The following is a 24846-nucleotide window of genomic DNA, read 5'->3' on the forward strand; positions in this document are numbered from 1 at the left end:
GTATTGCTTCTTTTGACTTTAATCGAGTAAATTAAGTATCTACCTATTACAAACATTTAAAGGTGTGAAGATGATGTATGACACTGACTTCTGATATGTAGGTACAGAAAATACCGATGATCTGAACATATCTATAACTTTTATTTCGATTACGCATGTATAAATACAACAAATTAATTATGAAGAATGCTTGTTTAGAACGAAAAGATTGATAAAGTGGTATAACATATGCGTCTTGAAAATCGACGTTTTTTGCACAATTGTACTTAGTGACGAACACTTAGAAATATTCGCCATGCAATAATAGTCGTAATGTTACAAAGGTACAATTTGTCAAGATAGAATGGGTAAATTATATATGTATTTTTCCATAAAGTATAAAACAAATTCTTTTTCAGACTGTTACTAAGCATTTTCAATTAAGTTACAAAAATATACGATTAATAAAATATCACATTTTCATTAAATGTTATAATACACTCGACATTCTCGTGACATATATCCTTATTCGCCTTGAGCGATTCCTTTGCATAAAACAGGTCCATCCTTGTAAAGTCTCAACACTGGCCATATTAAGTACCTAATGAAACGTCCAGATTTGGAGAAAGGTTTATATAAACTATGGTCAAAGTCAATATTAGTGGTAGGGTCAAAATTGTCAAAATGTAAAGGTGGATCTTGTATCGCCATTCTCCACGTGAAAACAACACACTGGCGACTGTAGTTGTCTACGTTGTCATCCTTTCTCACGCCGTACCGCCTGTGTATCACTGGTAACGTCTTTAATAGGAAGGTCTGAAAAAGGATAAAGATAAAATGACCACACATACAAACAGGCTTTTAATCTTTTATATCTCTCATGTATTTTAAACACAAACCACAATGAATGATTGTAATATGATAAGTTATTACATGAAACTTTTAAACATGGACCAACTTTATTATCGCATTTCAATATTGTTTTACCAAATGGAGTTATAGCGAACAGTGATTGATAGATGTCTGTAATGTTGTTGGTTGAAATATGTGGTTTGATAACGATATTTTAGTACTCACATCTTGTAACCGTTTTACTGACAGGTCAGATATTTCTTTTCGATACTGCAACATGTGTTTTCTGTTTCCAGTTTTGTTGAAAACATCTTTATCAAACTGTAAATTAATTATTAACGGATAATCTTCTACATGATAATCATGATCATCATGATTTTTCGTAACTTTCATCAATGAAAGACATTAATCTTTTTTTTTAATATCGGTATAAAATTTTTATACATTACTTTTAAGAAAACAATGAAACAATATTTACATGTATATCGTTTTTAAATAAAATAAAAACAATAAAAGACAAAGATTTTTATCCGCATGCACACGCTCGCCTAGAAATACACACTTAAATATTTATCCTTTTTGGTTCTACCTTAAAATATCAACGAAATAAAGAATTGCTATCGTTTGCCTCAGTGAATAAAGGGGGATAATCTAATTGGAAAGACAGCAAAAATTCTACAATGGCTGTATAAATTATGAGTAAGTCAATTAAACCTTTGTGTATTTCCCATCTGAAACTATGTTGAGCACAGCATGTTCAAACTGTAATATTTGTCCTTCTGCCTCATCTAAACATTCTTTATAGGCTTCCTAAACAATAGAAATGAGCCACGCCATGACAAAACCCACATAACTGTATCATAAAATATTAAAGAGAAATGAAATTATTAGACGTAACGATACCGATTTTTATATAACTATATGGTGAAAATTTAAAGAGAAATGAAATTATTAGACATAACGATAACGATGTTTATATAAATGTATGGTAAAAATAAAAAAGAGAAATGAAATTATTAGACATAACGATACCGATGTTTATATAACTGTATCATAAAATATTAAAGAGAAATGAAATTATTAGACATAGCGATACCGATGTTTATATAACTGCATGATAAAAATAAAAAAAAGAGAAATGAAATTATTATAAATTACTATACCACTAGAATGTAAAGTAAACATTCAATAGCCGTTTCTTCTATCACAGCTGCACGTTTTATTGCCGTTAAGGCTTGCTGCCATTCATTATCGTACAAAGACTGATATGCCTCAACAATTCGTGAAGGTCGATTCGGATCAAATCTGTATGAATTAGCGTTGTTCTCATCACTATCATATTTCCTTTAAAATAATTGAATAAGAAAATAAATCTAAAAAGAGAATTAGACAATATAAAATATAAAAATGAGCATCTAACAAATATACTGCAATTTGGATTAAGAATCTTTTTTTAACCGCCTTTAAAATTCAATGTTAAGTATAAATTATGCCTACTCATATACTCATGTACTACATATTTGAATACTACATATCGTTTTCATATGTGATAATAATGTGATAGATTTCCGATCTAAATATCGGACGCATGTATAGTATAAATACTCCGGGAAAAGGAGTTAGATTATACGCTTATAAGTTTTGCAAATAAAAAGTTAAAACAACCTTATGTTTTTACCGTTCGGTTGCTGATTCAAGAGCTTCCTGTAGAGTTTTAGGTTTTTCATGAATCTGACTTGAATAGCTGCCTGGATATGCACTAGGATGCCGATTGGTAAGTGATTTATTGAGAAAAGTTGTCTTTTTGTCCGGGCCTTGCTCGTCGTCACCAGTTGTGTCTGATCTCCTTCCCACATGTCGCATTGAAATGGGCGATTGTAAAGTGTTTGACATTACGTTCTCTTTCAATATTGATACTTTTGAAGAGCCTGTCTCTGTTTTTCCTGCTTGGATATCCTGGTCTTGAAAAAGGTACCTATCTGGAGAACCTTCACTCCATGGCAGCGCAAGTTGACTACTTTCAATTACTTCTTTTTGTTTCCCATGTATTTGTGCATATCCTAATTTCTGTCAAGATATAAAAAAGACGTTACACAGTTTTTTGTGCCTCCTTTCAAACAAAGAATCATAGCTTTTTCTGAATGCAAATAAGAAATATATGAAAATATTATTGCAGTAAACATACATTATTATTCATTGATTTATTCATATGCATACCTGACTATGTCCTTGTAATTTCGTCCTGTTATTCATATATTCCTGGTATGCTTTCTGTGCACCATTTAGCTGATTTCTGGCCTGATGCCATTCCTCTCTTTCAGCATGGTAAAGTAGTGACTTTATTAAATTTACCGTTTGTTTCTGATCATACGTTAGATTTGATCTCATACTTTGGTACTCATCAATTGCATCCATTAGTAAAGGTTTTATGTCTCTCACATTGTTAATAGAAAGATGAGCAAAAAGTAGTTCCAGTTTTCCAGAAATTTGTTCGGTCATCTCTGATTTTTTTCTCTCAAGATATATTGATATCATAAATTTCAACCATTCTGTTTGGTAATCAAAGGTTAACAATGAATTAAAACACTTTGTTTTCATGATGTACTTCATTGAACATATTGTCTAATAAAAATGGTTTGTAACGGTAATTCAACACCAAAATGTCACTTAGAGAAAAGTCCCATGTTTGACATACTGCTACAGTATTAATTTGAGATTAAGGTGATTTTAAATTTAAATATATTTCCAAAAGATAAAGCACCAGTTTATATTGGGAGAATACAACACTACAACACAATACATCCGAATTAAATGTCAGTATTTATATATAATTCTAAATTTTAAATTTTAAATGATTTTGTCATCGATAGTATTTAATTTTAATTAACAGATTTAATATTTATTAATGATTTTGTTTATTTTGTTTATTTTTCATTATAAATTACGGTTATGACTTGAATCAGAAAATTTTGATAATTACTGTAATGTACTTACTAATGGCTAGATGACAATCGCAACTTTTCAGCCCTTTCCGTCAGTCTTCGAATAAGGACCTCGAACACAATAGAAAGAATGCACAGAACGGATACGGTATTTCGGTCTAACCTACCATATAAACATATAAACAAATAGCAATTTAATGCTGTGAGTTGTTGACAAGTTTTTTAAAACCAATATATCAAGTAAGAGTCCACCTAAAATAAGTAAATTCATAGACAGTACATTATATTCTTATTACCATGGTTGTATAAACCGAAAGTTCAAAATGCCAAACTGTTGACATTAAGTCGGATTTATTTTTACGTGTGTTTTTTTTTTATTTATTTAAGTGATTCTCTTAAACTTTTGTTTTACGATTACAGGTCTAACATTTCTAAAATACTTAGTCGAACATGTTTTACAAAAATCGAATTATTGCGCCTGTAAGTTTTCTTTAATATCGATCGTAACATTACTGTATGAAATGTTCTACTTGGGTAGTTATTAATATATCAGTTATTTATTAGGTGTTTTAATATTGTTCTCATATATTCAACAAGAAAGCATTCATGCGATGGTTCAATTAAATGTGTCATTTGTTTACAACTTTTCCCAAGTTTTTTATTCCAGTAACTTTCACTAAGGATCCGGTTTAAGCAATTCTCACATTTTAATTTAAAAGGAATGATCACTTTTGGCTAAGTACAAAAAAAGCTACAAGATGTTTTGATTTTATTGAAACAGTTTAATCTGAATACTTAGAATAGACAAAAATTACTACCTAAAATTACACAAAAAGCGAGTTAAAAGCATCCAATAAACGATCGATTTATATTTTCATTGGCTGGTATTTCGTCAATTAAAATTATAGGGGAAGGTTTATGTTTTGAAGCGGGGAGTTACAACAGGACAGATTATGAATTTTGAACTAATAAATATCTAAGTTTAATATGGGGATAAAAGTATTTAAGTAATTTTAAAAGACTTGATTCAATGCACAGGACAGCAAAATGAATTTTAATTTTGTTTTGCATTTATCATTAATAATTAAAATGATAAAAGCTGATCATGGCAAATAGATGACAGTTTATATTTATAAACATGATCAGCAGACAAACTTTTAATTAATGTTTTGACAATACGTTTTTATTTAATTTAAGCATTTGTATTCATTATATTACGACATATGCATATTTGATTCATATAGTATCAAATGGGTAGACAACCGTTTAACGCGTCGACAGTCTCATATACATATACATGTCGGTATAAAATACATTAATGGCGGACGGTAAGTATTTATCTATTTTTAACATATCCCGAATGTGTTTGAGTAAATCAATGTTATGGATTCATAGTTAACATTAACAAATTTCTGGCCTTGTGCAAGCTTTACGTGAATTTTGATTGAAAATAACTACACTTTCCGATGAGATGCGGCATGTTTAAGTCACATAAACCTACGTTTTTCATAAATATAAATCATTTTAAGATACAATTCGTAAATGTCATCATTTTGTCATAAGATATTCCAAACCACACCTTTAAAAAAATACCTTTCAAAATACTTTTCTTTTAAAGATACGGGGTATTTAAGTTTGAATGTCTTCAACAATAATAGAGTAACGTCATCAACCGTTTATTAATTCATGGTACTTTCTAATAGACCCCATGCTTACGAAATCCATCTACACTTCAATAATTTTTAACTTTCCGCCATATAAAATGATTTAATTTATAGCATATCAATCTATGATTATTAGTTAGTTAGTTGTTTAGTGTACGTGCGTGCGTGCGTGCGTGTGTCTTTTTGACAGTGTTTGTTGTGCGCGCGCGTGTGTTTGTGTGTGCGTGTGCAGGCCTGACTTCATAGGCATGGTCGCATCGTCACTGAATTCATTTTTATTTCATTCAATGATATTATAATTATAAAGGTAATTACTACAATTATGACACATTACAAGGGTGAGAAAGATACAGCAATGGCTACATATAGGTGCTATATCAAGTGACACAGTCATTTACTGCATGGGACATGTACATTATATGCTATTATTTAGAATTTCACTGGATGGATGCCTTCAAATTTTGTGTTTACCTACTCTGAATTTAAAAGAATCAATTAAATATTTCAGAGAAAATTTTTATAGATCGTGCTACCTTTTTATATTGAAATTCCACACAGCAATTATGGTGTATAAAACTTTAAACCATCTGGCACCGTTGTATATGAGTGAAATCTTTACTTTCTCTCACAATGAATTACATAATTAGCTCAATCGCCCCCTAAGTCTTTTTTAAAAACCAACCCCTCATATTTTTTTTTTTAAGGATCTTTTTTTTACTTCAGTTTTTGTTTTTTCGAAAAAACCTATCAGACAAAAAACTTTTTATTTTAAAATTTTTTCAAAAAGTTTTTTTTTTTTTTTAATTTTAAAATTTAATTGTAAAAAAGATGAAAAAACAACTTACTTTTGGTTTTGGAAGTTGAAAATCATTTTTAAATTTAGATTTTTTTAAATTTACGATATAAAATTGCGCAGCAAAGAATAAGAATTTATAAAAAATTATTTTTGGGTTTTTTTTTTTAAAAAAAAGGTTTTAAAATTTGTATAGACTACGTCTTGTTTTTTGTTTTTTTTTTGTCCTTTTTTGTTAAGCCCAAAAGGGCCCGTACGAAAATAAAATACATTTTTTATATTTTTAAAAAGTTTTATTTTTTAAAAACTAATGCAAAACGTTTCATGTAAATTTTAAATTTTAAAGTTACTGCAAGTTGTCTATAGACTTTAGTAATCATAAGCGCACAAACTAACAAAATAAATTGAAATTGCAACGAAAAAAATTTTCCCAATTACACAAAGCTAAAAAATTCCTCGAATAAAGGGGCAAAAATTTTCAATAAGTAAAAAAACATTTTTATAAAAGGAAAAAAGATGGTAATTTTTTTGGGTTCTTTTTGTGACTAAGAAGGGAAACGACAAAATTTTAAATTTTCAACCCGTTCTTGGTACTTTTCTGGGGTTTTCATATTGGAACAAAGGGAGGGGTTTTTTTATTTTACGATAAAAAAAAAAAGTACATCAAAACACTCGAAAATCTGAAAAAATATCGAACATAAAAAACACTGGGCAATCTGAAAATACTGGGGAACCCCCCCCCTCAAAAAAAATCAATACCTCTTTTTCGATTTTTTAAAATTTTTTTTCCTTTCACAAAAAATTCCATTCGATTAAACCCGATTTTCTTTTGAAGAAAAAAAGCGTTTTAACCCGAGACGGCGGCGACGAAACAATAAAAAAGTATAAAAAATTTTTTTTATCATCCGTAAAAAATGAGTAACAGTTTTTTTATAATTCAGGAATACAGAAGTAAAAGAAAAAGATTGAGCTCCTACAAAAAACTTAAAAGGGAGTTTAGGGTGTATTTTTTTAAATTTATTGATATAAAAAACAAACGTTCTATGTTTTGGGTTTTAAAAAATAATCAAATTAAAAAAATAAATTTTTAATTTAAATTATAAAAAAACTTATTATTACTTTGCGTTCTTTTATAAAAAAAGAATGAAAACCAAAATTTAAAAATTTTGTTTTTATATTATTAAAAAATTACAACATCACTTTTAAAAAAATTATAATTTATTAATGCAAAATAACAACATACTGAAATTTTAAAAATTTTGATAACCCTTACTAGAAAAAGATATCCTCACCATTTTCACGTTACAACTAAAATTTAAATTTTAAATTTTAATGATAAGATAAAAATCGGGAACGCACCAAAGTGATTTTCTGTAACCCCTTTTTGGGCGTTCTGTTTGCTGATCACCGGGTCAAAAGAAATCAGGGGTCTCGCCGCTTTTGATTTTTGACCTTTATCCAGTATACCCCGCAGGGGCCCCCCCCTTTTTAGGTGGGAGATGTTTGTTTCCCCCTTTCCCCTTTTCTCTAAATCACAGCCACAACGCACCCGGGGACTTGGGCCATTTTGGAGTCTTACCTATCTTCTAGATTCCTATCGCGTCATCAGTCGCCACAGATGCGAACAAAACCCCCGCCACATTTTAAATGGGAAACAGCCAGTATCCACCCCTTCACTTTGGTTAAACCTGCCCCTCGAGGCCTCTCAATTTATCTCCCAAGGGTACTTTAACTCAATCATGACGAGTTTTTTCCTTTTTCAATACATTACAATACTTTTTAAGTTGGCGGACAAACGGGAAAAAAGCTTTTTGCAAAGATCCACCTCCATGCCAACGTTCCCCCTAAATTTTAGGGTTTGGGTGGGGCGACTGCCTTGGCTTTTTTCCCCCGGTTTCACAAATGATGGACAAAGCGAGGTTAATTTCTTTTTTTTTCCGTTCACCTTAAACCCATCACCCCCCTGAGGAGTTTCATACGCTATTTATTTTCCCTTTCGGCAGTAAAACAGGAAGAAAGAACCCCAAGTCCGGGGAGACCACATTCCATCTGGACCGTTGAACCACCCCCGTAGAGTTTTGCGGGCGGGGAAAGATCATGAACGGGCCGAAAAAAGGGATAACCAAGGGTTATATTTAATTTTTTTTCCCCCAAGTCCTTCCTTTTGGGTTTTCATGTAGCCCATGTCCCTTCCCCATTTTACGCCTACCTGTATTGCACCCCTCTGCCCCCCCGAACTGACTGAATCAGGCAGTTCCCCTTCCGGGCTCCGGGGTTCACGGGTTCTTTTAGCCCCAATTTCCCTTCCCCACAGCATCACCCCACAATTTCCTTGAGTTTCAGGAGCTTTCCCCGGGTAAAGGGTCTCTGATGCTGTCCCTTTTCCTCCTGTGGGGTAACAACCCTGTTTCCGTTTTGCTCACTGGGGAATTTAGGATGAGCACCAACTTTTCCGCTTTTTTAATCCCACCATGAAGAAAATGGGGTTGGCGTTTGCTCTTTCCGTACAGTCCTACACCAAGAAACTGTGTACCTAACCATTTTGCGGGGGTTTTGGTTTGAAAATTTCTAAGGTTAATTTTTACTTGGAACTCATACAGCACATGGGCCAATTAAGGAAGTAAGATGGGTAACCAGGCTCGAACTCCGGAATTGCTTTTGTCTTTTTCATAACCGCCTCCATTTTTTTTTTCTAGCTTCTTGACAGCACCACCCTTCAGGCGCATCAAACCCATTTTCCCTTTTGACTTGTTTTGATCTTAGGTTTGAGTGCTTTCCCTTTTCGTACTCGAAGAATAAAACCACTGGGGTTTTGCCATCTGATAAGAAGATAATGGACTTTGTGGCTTGAATTTAAAATTTTACCCAAGCGGGATCTTCAGGGCTGTTTAAAACCATTCCCCCTTACTTTTTGGGTTTTGGGGGAAGGGGTCACCCTGAAACCCTGACGGTGGGAAGTAAAACCGAATCGTCTTTTTCCATAGTCTCTTAAAGCAGGTTTTAAGGGGATATTCCCCCTGATGAAAGACCACGGAACGTACATCCGGGTTTCAATTCCCTCCAACCTCTCCCCGCAGCTGGCACCAAAAAAGAACCGGATTTTTATGCCCTCCAATACTTTGGGTATTTTTTTGCACATGAGGGGCATGGTATGTCGGGGGGCTGTGAATCAGCTGGGGTTGGGGGGAACCATAGCATTATAGATCAAGCCAAAATACTGTGGTTTTTCTTTTCCTGCCTTTTCCCCTTTTTAGACTGGAAAAAGCGATTTGTCTTCACAACCCAAACCCGCACTCCTCCATTCTGGGTGGGGGGTTGAGTACTTTGGGTTGAGGAAAAATTTATCTTTTTTGCAAAGAACAACGGAACCCCTTCAACATTGAGAAAGAAGGGTCCAGAAAAGGTTGACATTCTGGATTCCTTTCCCTTTGGGGGAAAAAATTCCCCTGCCCTTTTTCCCGGGATTGATCACTTTTAAAACCTCCAAAAACCCCCTAAAGCCCCTATAACCCCTCGTAGAATGGGCACACTTATACATTTTTAACGGAGGCGTTTTGGGCCCGGACAAACCCAAAACTTGGGTTTTTTTATGACCTTTTTACTTTCCCCCGCGTTTGGGTCTGTATTTAAAGCAATCAAAATTAATTAAAATTTTCAATAAAAAAAAGAATTCCAAAATTTTTTTATAAAAAACCCTACCACTCCAAAAAAAATAACATTAAGTATTTAAAAATAAAATTAAAATACAGTATCAAGACACCATCACAAACAATTTTTTAAAAATTTTTTCGGGGTTATTTTTTTACAATGTCAGTTTTTTAAGATAAAGAAAATTTTGGCCAATATTCATTATTTCCCGATTTTTTTAATTTAAAAAAAAGACAAAAAACAAGAGAAAATAGTGTTTTTTGCATTTTGCCTTTTTTTGTTTTTATGGACTCAACGGGGGTAAACATTATTTTTTGATGGTTTAAACCAATTTTAATTTTTGAAGCTAAATTTAACGTAATGGAGGGTTGGAAGGGGTTTTGGGTTTAATTTTGACGCTTCTTGTTGGGGGAATGAATAATAGCACAAGGGATGAATAAAGAAAGAATCGAAACACGATTTATCGAGTTGTAAAGGGGCTACCCCCCAGTTTTACAGATTGCCGATGTGATCTTCTTCTCGTTTAATCAAGTCACACAAAAAAAACACCTCCTTTTTTCACAAATGAACCCCCGAAAAAATAACAAGAATATATATTTTTACGCTTTCCCATCCGACTTTTACAAAAAGTAAACCTAGAAAAAAAGCCAATTAATGGCACCGGATGGGGTAATAATACCAAACGCCCAGTTAAGCACTCTCAGTAAGTGACGATTTCACTCGACACATTTTTAATTTTAAAGTCCCCCAAAAAAACAACAAGATTAAACCTTTTCCATAGTCTCGATCTAATTGAGGTTTTGGACCCCTTCACATTAAATTGCAACTTTTAAAAAAAAAGGCCCAAATAAACAAGGTGGATTTTTTGACTAGTTTTATTCTTTAAAAATTATATTTATTTTTTCCACATAAAAAAATAAATAATTTATATTTAGATATGTGAAAAGACTGTACACTTAACTTTTTTTTTTTTAGGGGGAGGTTGGGGCGGGGAAAAATCTTACAAACCCTAACATGATTTTTTTCGATTATACTTTAAGAATTGAATGGGAATGTTGTGGGAAAAACAGCGTTTTAAAACCCACAACCCAGGTCCTTTTTGGCAGGCTGAGGTATGTAGATATGCAAATGACAAATCACAACAACTTTTTAAAAAACGGTTCAAGGGGTATTTTTCAATATTTTTTAAATAAATCAGATGGGCAAAAAAATTCATTGGTAAAATTTTAAAAAAAAGTTTTTCCTAAAGACCAAAATCTATTTAAAATTGGGAAAACGTAAAATAACAGACAATTTGATTTTTTTTTTTATTTGAAAATTAAATTGTTTTTCAGCTGTCAATGATTTTAAAAAAATTTAGCAAAATGTGCATTAAAAAAAACCACCACCAGCAACAACAACAACAAAAATCGAATACATGTGTATCGTTTTTAAATAAAATAAAACAAATTAACGACAAATAGAGTATTTGTTTATCCGCGCACGCACACACACGCCCAGACATACGCACTTTAATATTTATACTTTTTTGTTTTTACCTAAAAATATCAGCGAAATAATGAAACGCTATCGTTTGCATCAGTGAATTAAGGGGGATAATCTTATTGGAAATACAACAAATTCTCTACAATGGCTGTACATAAGTAAGATCATTATACCTTTGTGTATTTTCCATCTGAAACAATATTAAGCACAGCATGTTCAAACTGTAATATTTGTCCATCTGCCTCATCTAAACATTCTTTTGAGCTTCCTTAACAATAGAAATGAGCCGCGCCATGACAAAACCAACATAGTGCGTTTGCGACCAGCATGGATCCAGACCAGCCTGCGCATACGAACAGTCTGATCAGGATCCATGCTGTTCGCTGTCAGTTTCTCTACAACACAACACATACTTGGAAGAAAAAGGCAGTATTTATATATAATTCTGAATTTTAAATTTTACATGATTTTGTCATCGATATTATTTAATTTTAATTAACAGATTTAATATTTTTTAATGATTATGTTTATTTTCTTTATTTTTTATTATGAACTACGGTTATGACTTGAATCAGAAAATTTTGATATAATTAGTGTGGAAATGTAAATTGTTTGAAAAAAAATCTAGGTGTTCATTTTGTAATGATGGGGTTGGATAAGGGATTAATGATTTTAATTTATCCGCGTTGTTTTCAAATCTACTTGATACGCATTGGTTTCTTGTAAACAGAAAATATTGACTACTTTCAGCCTTATACAAAGTAAGCAGTACACAACGTTGCGTAAACAAATTTTAAATAACGTGAGATAATGTTTTATTCACATTTTGTGGTGTATAAACAGCGTATGGCAAAATATATAATAAAAAGTAAGAAAACAAAAAACGTAACATGCATATAACTTCAATTGTCAACAATATCTAATTCACAATGGCTGAAATTCAATAGCTTTCATCAATTTTCGTAGCCGTTAAAGTTGCACTGTTTAAACATTTCTGCGAACATAATTAATTCTGGCGCAAGAAAATAAGGTCCGTAATATTACAGAGAAACCATTTTTTTAAAAGAGGACAACAAATAATACGCCAAGCAATAAACAGCGAAATTCAAAGTGCAGGTTGGTAAAGAAAACTTGAAAAGGTTGACTAAAATGGACTCAACAGTCACTAGTCACAAGCATTGTCACATGCCTATTACTTCATTATATGAGCCGCGTCATGACAAAACCGACATAATGGGTTTGCGACCAGCATGGAACCAGACCAGCCTGCGCATCCGCGCAGTCTGATCAGGATCCATGCTGTTCGCTTACAAACCCTCTAACAAGTAGAGAAACTGATAGCGAACAGCATGGATCCTGATCAGACTTCGTGGATGCGCAGGCTGGTCTGGATCCATGCTGGTCGCAAACCCATTATGTTGGTTTTGTCGTGACGCGGCTCATATATGAACAAGCTAACCAACAAGATCTATACATGTCATACTACAATTTTTTTTTTAAATATTAACAAATACAGGCATTTTCTAAAAAGACGACCGGTTTTGTTTGAACTGAAAAGTCAACAAAAAAAAAAATAAATAAATAAAAAAATGGTTGCGGCGACCTGTTGGAAAATGTAATTTTGTGCTGATCAACCATCACAGCGTTAGTAATCTCATTTGGTCTGTGTCAAAACAATGTCTGATTCCCGTGTCAGTTACATATCCTCTTGAGATGCTCGGAATTCTTCTGTGTACTAACAAAATGATATGACTTAGTTCGACTTACACATATATACTTCCTCTGCATTGACATTGTCGAATCTTCCCGTTCTCAAGAATATGTGAATATGAACATCAATGAACTGTTTAAGCACATGTGTTCACATGACTTTTAATTTTTCAAGTCCAAAATGTTATTTTTTTATAACATGGTGATTTATTGATTTAGTTTGACAATGTTTTTTCGCGCAGTCTGATCAGGATCCATACTGTTCGCTATCAGTTTCTCTACTTGTTATAGGGTTTGTCAGCGAACAGCATGGATCCTGATCAGACTGCGCGGATGCGCAGGCTGGTCTGGATCAATGATGGTCGCAAACCCATTATGTTGGTTTTGTCGTGACGCGGCTCAAATATGCCTTGCCTGATGTTCGCGAAAATGGTTTTCTTTAAACTTGTGATTTTGTGTTAGAATTAAAATAAATAAATTTAGAACTTGATATTGGATTAATAGTTCTTCTTGTCTGATAAATGATGCACGGCAACAAGTGGGCATTGAAAATATATATTACAAGATAAATATTACATACATTCGTATGCAATATAGGTACGATTGCATACTACTTTTTGTGAAGATTTTTTATATTTGCTGCATTAAAGGTGTAATGTAAAATGAACAAACATGTCATGAGATATTTTATATCTTTAAACATTTTCATGGAATGTAATTAATGTATCATCATATTAAGTTGCATGCCTTCAGATGAGAAAAATGATTTCAAGGAAATCAAAATATGAAAAGAAAATGCACAGTCAATTGACTGCTTTGAAGCATAATCACAGAATAAAATTACAGGAAATTAAAAACCTTTTTAATACACTAAAGGTAGAATTTCATTGTAAGTCATAGTCACAGATTTGAGATATGATTATTTATTCATATTAACATCATTATTGGTTATATATTGAAAAAAAAACCCGAAAGACACAGTTTGTAAATATTTATTACAATAAAATATGAAAAAGGTATTTTCCATCCTATGCAACGCGCCGAGGTTAGCTATATTTATAATTCCCGCGCTAAGTCGCGGTGGTGCTTGAGATAATCACTTGATACTGTAAATGGCAGCCATTTTACGATACGAAAATGCCTGGCCCTCCTCGGACAGTTTATCCTGCCGAAAAGATATGAAAAAATACTTAGTTTTTTTGCTACATAAAGATTATCGATTTACTCTTTGCAAACATTTTCTCTGCCTGATTGTAATAATATTGATGTGTTTTCATTGGCTTAAACATCACGTTATCAATACACATAAAGGTGTTAACTAATTTCGTGTTCATTAAAATTATTCCGTTAATAGACATATAACAATCTTTTCGGCCCTTTCCGTCAGTCTTCGAATAAGGACCTCGAACACAATAGTAAGAATACACAGAACGGATACGGTATTTCGGTCCAGTCTACGCTAAGAAACTAAACATATTAACATATAAACAAATAGTTAGTTGTTAACAAGTTTTTTCTCTCTCTCCAAAATATCAAGCAAGAGCAAGACATTTGTGTTGCAATCAAAATGTTGGCTATAATTTATCAGTGCGCAAAGTTTACATAAACCTAGAATCGGAATATCTCGTCTTTTATCAATATTAACCTCTGACTTAATTAGAATTGAAATTAGTTCAACAGAATAGGTGTTATTTTTGATAATGCATAACGAATGTATATATTTGAAAGCCAAAGGAAAATAAAGTCAATTTCAATAAAGTTATGATTAAACATGTGTCAATCATAATCAATTTAAAATGTTCATTTATGTAATATTATAACAACCCCCCCCCCCCAAAAAAAAAACAAACAAAAAAAAACAGGGTGACATTCTGTACTTTTGGCTTCTACAACCATAAAATAATGCACTGTTTACTGTGATATTTGTAAGAGTACTTAATTTAGGTGGACTTTTACTCGATATATTGATATAAATTAAATTACTATTTGTTTACATGTTAAGTTTCTTAGCGTAGGTAAGACCGCAATACGTATCCATTCTGTTTATTCTTACTACTGAGTTCATGGTTCTTATCCGAAGTTTGACGGAAAGTAACGAGAAGATGCGAATAAGATAACCTGTTCTAAAGATACATGTAAGATTGTAAACTCTTTCAAATTGGTACCAAAGGCATTCTTCTAGCTTCCAATAATTCAAATTTCAGATTTTTTCCCACTTATATGCACACTAGTTACTTTTAATTCTAGAAATACAAGCGAAGTGTTTTAAGAATAGTTATAGGTGTTCGTTTTTACGTGTACTTTTTATCTATTTAAGTGACTCTCTTAAACTTTTGTAAAACTTAACGCATACGATTACAGGTCTCTCATATCTCAAAATGCTTAGTCGAACATGTTTTGTTAAAATCTAATTATTGCGTCTGTAAGTTTTCTTTAATATCGCTCATTACATTACTGTATTAAATGTTCTACTTGGGTAGTAATTAATATATCAGTTATGTATAAGGTGTTTTAATAGTGTTCAAGAGAGCATTCATGCGATTGTTCAAAGTGTTTAATTTTTTACAACGTTTCCTAAGCCTATTCCAGTAACTTTCACAAAGTATGCGGTTTTAGCAATTTTCACATTTTAATTTAAAAGGAATGATCACTATCTTAAGGGTACAAAGTACAAAACAGGATATGGCTAAGTACAAAAAACTACAAGATGTTTAGATTGAAATATTTAAATCTTAATACTTAGAATAGACAAAAACTGCTTTCTATAAATACATACCTAAAATTACACGAAAAGCGAGTTTAAAACATCCAATATATGATCGATTTTTGTTTATTTGTTGGTATTTCGTAAATCAAAAATTTAGGGGAAGGTTTAAGTTTTGAAGCGAGGAGTTACAAAAGGGCAGGTTATGAGTTTTGAACTAATAGATATCTAAGTTTAATATGGGGATATAAGTATTTGAGTAATTAAAAAAACACTTTATTTATGCATAGGACAGCAAAATGAATTTCAATTTTGATTTGCATTTATCATTAATAATAAAAATGATAATGGGTTACCATGGACAATGACGAAAGTTTATATTTATAAACATGATCAGTAAACAAACTTTTCAATGTTTTGACAATACGTTTTTATCTAATTAATACATTTGTATTTATTACATTTATGCCTGTGGTCGTTGACTTCAAACCGCTTTCCCCTCACCGCTTTCGAATCCCGACAAAGACTTTGGATTCTTTCATGTGATAAAGCTATCCAGCTTGCTACGGAACGTCGTTGGTTCTACTCAGGTGCCCGTTCGTGCCTGAAAAAATTGCCCGGAGGGGCACCTGAGGTTTTCCTTCACCAGTAAAGCTTGAACGTCGCAAAATAACCTATACTGTGTCGGTGTGACGTTAAACCCAAATCAAACAAACAAACAAAACATTTATGCCTCTAAAATGACGCGCATACGAGCGTATTTGATTCAAATAGTATCAAATGGGTAGACAACCGTTTAACGCGTCGACAGTCTCATATACATATACATGTCGGTATAAAATACATCAATGGCGGACGGTAAGTATTTATCTATTTTTAACATATCCCGAATGTGTTTGAGTAAATCAATGTTATGTATTCATAGTTAACATCTGAAGGAGCCTGCTAACAAATTTCTGGCCTTGTGCAAGCTTTATTGGCGCCCCTTATGGAATGAAATCAGTTTTTTTTGTGAAAGGGCAATTGCAACTTCTCGGGCGTTTTCGTCTATCATAATAGCCGATCGTTCCGATTGATATGAGGAAAAATGAGATGTAGGGATATGTATAATGAAAAGCAAACTTGAGAATTTCGCAATGCAAACACATTCAAATGATATTATCTTATCCGTCAATTAATCGCACTCTTCGGTTTGTGTTTATTAATCATGTGGGTTACCGGTATTATGTGTGTTACTGCTGTACCTATAAATAGAATGATGACCTTGACATTGTTAAAGTCCGAAAATCTATTTAAAGAAGTAGTTCTAGTTTAACGAAACGGTCATTCGTGTTGCACTATGACAGGAGAATTTTGCAGAAACAGATTTAAACAATTAATTGCACTCTTTATAAATCTATAGTAAAAAATTAAGTAGGCCATTTTTACGAATTGTTGTATCATAGAAATTGTCTTACCGTAGGTCTCTCCAGTTTTCTTTTTTTACGGCCCTGATTGCACCGTGAATATTTAAATAGACCTAGTTCATAACTTTAAATGTCGCTTTTATTTTGGCAGTAGTATACTATAAAACATATTCGCTGTTCAACTGTGAAGGGTAGTATGAATTCATTTGCCGAATATTGTGACATTTTAACAACAGAAACTTTCGTCTGTAATTTTAACATGAGTTGTTATGGGTTTATTGACAGGAATGTAAACACTCAGGTGGGTCAGACGAGGTTTTTGAAGTAATTCATTAAAATAGTAGATTGACCTCCCAATAAATCAATTAACAGACTTTGTCTATTTTGACAACTATTTTTTATGTTCCAAAGAAAATACCACTTTAACTTGAAATTCTAACAAATAACGAATATTAATGATAATATCCAAAATTACCCTCTTTATAATATAAATAAACTTTTACCATAAAGGGAGGGTATATTTTGGATATTATAGACCTGTATATTTTGGATATTATCGTTAATATTGATAGAAGTTCAAGGAAAAACATTCAATATTCTAATCTCAAGCATGCCTACCAAAGTTCATGATGAACAATGTCTTTTGTCTGCCAGTTCATAAATGATATACAATTCTGGTAAAAACCAATTAACCATTGAAAAGTTTATAAGAATATCTGGTCATCAGATGTCTACTAGTCCATCTTCACTTGCTGCACTTCTTGCTTGGACGCCCTTTGATGCTATGCATCAATGCTTTTCTTGTGTGAATTATGATTGAAAATAACAACAATTTCCGATGACATGCGGCATTTTTAAGTCACAAAAACTTACGTTTTCTCATGATTATAAATCATTTTAAGATACGATTCGTAAATGTCAACATTTTGTCTTTAGATATTCCAAATCATACCTTTAAAAATACCTTTCAAAATACTTTTCTTTTAAAGATACAGGGTATTGAAGTTTGAATGGCTTCAAAAATTGAGTAACGTCGTCAACCGTTCATTAATTAATGGTACTTTCTAATGGACCTCATGCTAATGAAATCCATCTACACTTCAATAATTTTATTTTTCCGCCATATAAAATGCTTTATTTTACAGCATATCAATTGATTTAAAGTATGATTATGATTATTAGTTAGTTAGTTGTTTAGTGTACGTGCATGCGTGTGTGTGTCATTATGAGAGTGTTTGTTATGCGTGTGTGTGTGTGTGTGTGTGTGTGTGTGCGTGCGTGCGTGCGTGTGTGTGTTGGTGTGTATGCGCGAGCGCGCGCGCGCGTGTGTGTGTGCCATTTATTCGGTTCAAATATTGTGTTCTTAGTTTTATATTGAAATACCACACAACAATTATGGTGTATAATTTTTTTAATAATCTGGCACCGTTGTATATGAGTGAATTTTTATTTTTCTCTCTTAATCGGTTCTAAAAACTATACCTCATACTAATTATCTAAATGATTTTTTTCTTACTAATTTCTAACAAATTACCTATTAGTATCAAACAATGTTAGACTTTTCAATCTTTCAAAAATAGCTGTATTTTTTTTCTTATTTTACAATTAGATGCTTGATGAAAATGATTAAAATTGACAACTTGTGATTTATGCTTCCGAGGGATCACTTTGTTTCCAGATTTTTATACTTCACAACAGCAGGTGTCAAGTGCTGTGTGGCAGCTGTAAAAAGTTGCCCCGTACTTCACTTCAGTGTTGTTAAATTTTTCTGGTCCTTCGGGATCATTGATGCCAGCACTATTAAGTGTTGAGAATTGAGTACCACTCAAGCCGGTGCTAGGGGCGTGAGGGATGTTTCAAGTATTCATTATCCCTCATGTACAGACTCAATCAAACCGAGTCTGCAATTTTCTTGTAATTTTGTTGTGATTTATGCTTCCGAGTGATCACTTTGTTTCCAGATTTTTATAATTGTAGTTGTTGTAATTGTTGATATAATCATTATTTATTATTATGAGTTTATCTATAATTACGATGATTAAAATGTGCGTCAGTCGAATGAATGAATGAATTTATAAAAGAATATATTTGTTTGGTTTTTTCTTTGTTTGAACAAAAGGATTTCAAATTTTGTATAGATCTACTGATCTATTGATTTTTGTTTGTTTTGTTTTGTCCTTTGTTGTTGTTAAATCAGAAGGCCGTACTGAAAATAAGTATACATGTTTTCTTATTGTGTAAACTTTGTTAATTATATTCTTTAAATAAAGATTTTATTATTATTATTATTATTATTATTATTATTATTATTATTATTATTATTATTATTATTATTATTATTATTATTATTATTATTATTATACATAAGTAGGTTTGTTATATTGTCAATAAAAGTAAACCGGTAATAATGAATTACTGTCATGCGTACATCAATGCAAAACTGCCAATTGATCTTAAAGTTTCTGCAATGTGTGTACATATATGTATTTCATTTAGTAATTATATAGTCGAACACACTTGCTAGATATGATTTAAAATAAATTGACATTTTACAGCGAAACAAATTACCAGGATTACGAAGAAATGCTATAAAATCCTTCATCATGTAATAAAGGCATGAAATTAGAATTAATGTCAATTTTGCGAAAAATGTACATCCTAGAACGTTTCAATTTCACTACAACTTGGCCTTAACCAAACACCGATAAATAGTGGACCTCATACAAGGCCCTTAAACACCCCGACCTGGCGTTCACTCTATAAATTATCCTAACTTAGCAGTAGACCATTATCCTGACAAGTAATATTATCAGTGTTTTTCAGGACAAGTGTACTTATGACATAACAGTACTTAAAGTATGTTAACATCGATGGTAGGATACTAGGTCATTGCGCACCTGCAATGTGATCCCAATCGGGCAGTTTCTTTCTGTCGACTCGAAGATAGATTTTTCTTTTTCTAAGACATCAGTAGAATGTCAAAAAATAATGTAGTGCACAAAAGATTGGCTTTAGTACTTGATTTAATTTAAAAAGAAAACCGTCAAGTATTATAATCTGATTTAAGCCTGAAAACGGGATAAATTTTGTTTGGAAGTCCGAGTGAGAGCACTTAGGGGAAACAAACTTTATCCCATTTTCAGTACTAAACTAGGCAGTAAAACTTTAAATGCTTTTAAATCATATCAATAACTAAAGCCAATCTTTGGTGTGCTACATTATTTTTGATATTCTAACGGTTTTATAGAATAAAAAAAGAGTTTACATTCGATGCCACGGGATGTTTAAAACACACACAAAAAAAAAACAACAACAAAAAAACAACAACAAAACAGTCCGATTGCGATTGGGGCATTTTGCAAGAAACAAAACAAAAAAACAAACAAACATGTTTTATTCACCTCCGGTATAATCACTGAGTAAACTACAGTGACTTCAAAGCAAATATATGTTAAGGTTTAAAGTGGTTGATGTTTTTTGTGCTTTTAACTATTGCAAAATAAGGGAAAATAAAGTATTTAGAATTATGAATTATGTAATCTAGAATTGCGATCCCTGAAATACACTTTAACTTAAAACTGGTTTTACAATTTTACATCTTTAATCTTGTTTTTTATTAATTATCTTTTTTATTGACAAATGTAAATGAAGATTCTTTGAAAAGCAAAGATGAAAAAGGGAAATTGGTTTTGCAAATTAAATAAGACTTCAATAAGAACAGTTTTAACTTTTCTTTTTTGCATATCAATATGCAACATATATTTATTTGAAATCTATCTTTAATTGATTTAGTAAGTGAGTAATGCATTTATCTTAAATTGAAAACATCATATTTAAAACGACAAAAAAAACCCCAACATTTCATGGAATCGTTCAAATTGTTATGCTTCACATCTCTATCTCTAATAAGCATTTATCCTGTCATTAAAATATCTGATTCTGATTCGCAACCCGGATTTTCTTATTGAAAAAGCAAAATGTCGATTAACTTCAGACTGGCTGGCGACACAAAATAAACAATAAAAAACTTATAATGAATTTGTTCATCATCATCGGTTGCTTTTCTTCCATAAAATTATGAGTAACAGTTTTTGTATAATTCAGGATATACAGATAGTATTTAAGCAAAGTATTGAGCTCCTGAATAACAATATCTTACAAGGAGAGTTTAGGTATGTATGTTTTAAACTTAGCTGATATATTAAAAACTGCATTACTTTCGTTAATATGATTTGAATTATTAAAATATGCATAAATATGACGAACATTTTAATTTTGATGTTGAAATATTAACAAAACAAGCATTATTTTTATTTCTGCAGTACATGTACTACAGTTATAAATTTGATGATATAATTAACAACATAAATAACATAAAGACAATGATTATGATAATAATGATGTTAATAAAAATTAGAATTATCAATACAATAATTATAATTTTGATTGTCATGATTACTACTAGAATTACAACTATCATCACTTTAAATATCAATTTGAAAATTTGATTAATGCTAGAATAAGAATTATCATCACTGTAATTAAATTTGATAATTCTCATCACTAAAATAAGAATTATCGCCACTGTAATTATACATTTGATAATGATCATTACTAGAATAAGCATTATTATCACTTTAATCATAAAAGTAATAATTCTCATTACTAGAATAAGAATTATCATCACTGTAATTATAAATTTGATAATTCTCATTTCTAGAATAAGCATTATCTTCACTGTTATTATAAATTTGATAATTCTCATTACTAGAATAAGAATTATCATCACTTAATTATGAATTTGATAATTCTCATTACTAGAATAAGAATTATCTTCACTGTTATTATAAATTTGATAATTCTCATTACAAGAATAAGAATTATCTTCACTGTTATTATAAATTTGATAATTCTCATTACTAGAATGAGCATTATCATCACTGTAATTATAAATTTGATAAATCTCATTACTAGAATAAACATTATCATCACTGTAATTATAAATTTGATAAATCTCATTACTAGAATAAGCATTATCATCACTGTAATTATAAATTTGATAATTCTCATTACTAGAATAAGCATTATCATCACTGTAATTATAAATTTGATAATTCTCATTACTAGAATAAGCATTATCCATCACCATGATTCGACGATTACAACTATAATTGATGATTAAAATTTTAATAATAATTATCATTATTTGCAATAATAAAAAAATGAATTCCAATATTTTTGTATAAAAACTCATATCCACTCCAAAAATAATAACTATTTAAGTATTTATAGTAAAAGTTAACTACTAGTATCATAGACATCCATCAGCAAACAATTTTCTATAAGTTTTGGTAGGATTATTTTTATTTATCAATTCCATGTTTATTCAGATACGAAATGTTTCTGGCGTCATATATTCTATTTATTACCACGATTTATTGTAGATAAAAACAAAAACAAAGACGAGAAGAATACAAGATGAAAGTAGTGCTATTTGCATTTTTGGCCTTTCTTTTCTGTTGTTCTGGGACTACAGATGGAGGTAATACATTACTTTATGTACGGGTTAAGCCAGTTGTTATGTCGATAGCTTACATATTTGTAACTGTAACTGGATTTTGGGTTGATAAGGATTCTGGGTGGAATTTCAGACGCTGTCTTGTTGAGTAATGAGATATTTGTATTTGGCACATAGTGTGCATGTTAACAAAAAGTAAATTGGTAGCATTTGTATCCTTTTCCATATGCCTCGATGCTAAATGAGGTCCTAGACATAAAAGATTTAATATAATTTAACCAATCATTTGTAATTAATATTTGCAACTTTTTAAATAAAACAGATCCTAATTAAACAAGGTGGATTTTGATGACTGAGTTTCATTCTTTTAACAGTTTATTTAATTTTTCTACATAAATTTGAAGAAATTACTTATATTGATGGTTTATGTAAAAGACTGTACATTTCATAATTTTTGTTTTTTATGTAGCTGTATGCGGCGGAAGAACTTACAACCCTTTATTCATAATTTGTTGTAATGGCGTGCAGTGGACTAGAGGAATAAATACGTCATGTTGTGGGGCATTTCCGTACAATCATATTAACACGATTTGTTGCAATGGCATGTTAAATTATAAAGGATTGAATTGGGCATGTTGTGGGAGAACAGCGTTCAACCCTACTTCCCAGGTTTGCTGTTTTGGCAGGCCGAGGAATGGTAGATCTTGCTTTTAGACAAGATCTTACAAACATACTTTAAACAACTGGTGCAATGGATATTTGTGCTAATATCTTTTAAGTGAATTCATGAGTGGACAAAAACTTCATTGGATGAAAATTTAACAAAAGTTTACCTAAATGACCAATATCTTATTAAAAATTGGAACACGTGAAAATATACAGACAATTTTGAATTTTTCTTTTATGTTAATATGAATTTTTACAGACAAACAGTCCTTAATTGTAAATTTATTTTCATTGTATTGTAATGTTTATATGTTATGTGTTTGATTAATCATATGCATTTGAATTATTATTGTACATTGATATGTTATCTTGTCTTGGCCATATTCTATAATTATTAACTTGTAAATGGCCAAAGGCATATTTATGCCGATTGCTAAATAAAGATTGAATTGAATTGAATTGATATTATGAAATTAGTTTTGTTAGCTGTCAATGATCAATAAAATATTTTGAACAAAATGTATCATTTAAAAAAACACCACCAGCAACAACAACAACAACAACAACAAAAGTCGAATACAAATCAGATACATACAAAAATGTATATTTAATATTAACTGACGTTGTATAAATGTATGATATATTCTAAAATTTAGATATCTTTATAACGGTATGCTTCAGTAAATAGTGTACACTATATTCTTTGAGATGTTCAGACAAGCGTGGTATTTTCATCTTTGTATATTATTAACGATCTGGTAAATAATAGTTTTAAACGTATTCTCAGAATGTGTAAAATAAATTATTATCAAATTTCTTCGAACGAAAAATGGGGACCAATATGTTCTCTAAGCTACTGGGGCGAGTATGTGCTTTAGATGAATCTAGTTGTCAGAGCTGCTCGGCTAAACATGTATATGCGTCCTTCAATCTGACTAAAGTTTAGATCTACTTATTTCTTTTATGTAGATCTGATGACGACCGTATGTGTTTCGCCTTCTTTATAATTCGTATTTCCCGAGAAAGCAATTTTTAGCCATGCAATACGAAGTATCAAAATTCCGTTATCCGTGGAGTTAAACAACTTGTTGATTTTTGTTAGAAAATAATGTTTGAAGTAGTTTGTAACAACTTAACTTGAAATAATAGAGTCAAGTTTTAATGGGCAAGATTGTTTCGCCAGTGTACCTGTCGTCTATATAGGCCACGCCATGTTTGCTTGAAATCGTGAAAATTACTTACTCAGTATTGTTTTCCCAGGGTTAAAAAAGAATCACACCGCTTTCAAAGTTATGAAAGCTCTCTGAAAGGTAAACAGAAATGATTTCGTATTTGGTCACGGTCAGATCTAAAAGCGGAACGTTATTTGGAGCTGATTTTAATCAGATTGATGCGTCCTTCTCATGAAAATTTTTAAAGGAAGATCAAATTTAAGAGGTACTTTAGAAATGTACATGTTTTTAACCTGACTTAAAAGCT

The 24846-nt window shown here is 31.4% G+C and overlaps 1 protein-coding gene and 1 long non-coding RNA gene across 3 annotated transcripts; one reads left to right on the forward strand and one right to left on the reverse strand.

The window, feature by feature from the left end:
* Positions 1-128: 128 nt before the first annotated feature.
* LOC132717209 (uncharacterized) lies at positions 129-3564 on the reverse strand. Its single transcript, XM_060700637.1, has 6 exons — positions 3049-3564; positions 2510-2898; positions 1995-2175; positions 1546-1641; positions 1057-1152; positions 129-795 (listed from the first exon to the last, which is right to left on the reverse strand). Exons 1-6 carry the CDS (start codon positions 3439-3441, stop codon positions 505-507), a joined length of 1446 nt encoding a protein of 481 aa, XP_060556620.1. The 5' UTR covers positions 3442-3564; the 3' UTR covers positions 129-504.
* Positions 3565-5086: 1522 nt separating this feature from the next.
* On the forward strand, positions 5087-23826 carry LOC132717210 (uncharacterized). 2 transcript variants are annotated; one of them, XR_009623927.1, is made up of 4 exons: positions 5087-5101; positions 21288-21355; positions 22628-22725; positions 23171-23826. It is a non-coding gene; the product is annotated as an uncharacterized LOC132717210 (long non-coding RNA). The 2 variants fall into 2 exon arrangements; XR_009623926.1 differs by lacking the exon at positions 5087-5101 and having other exon boundaries at positions 21204-21355.
* Positions 23827-24846: the final 1020 nt, after the last annotated feature.

This window comes from Ruditapes philippinarum, unplaced genomic scaffold, assembly GCF_026571515.1.
Source record: "Ruditapes philippinarum isolate M1 unplaced genomic scaffold, ASM2657151v2 ctg136_1_1_1_1, whole genome shotgun sequence".
NCBI lineage: Eukaryota > Metazoa > Mollusca > Bivalvia > Venerida > Veneridae > Ruditapes > Ruditapes philippinarum.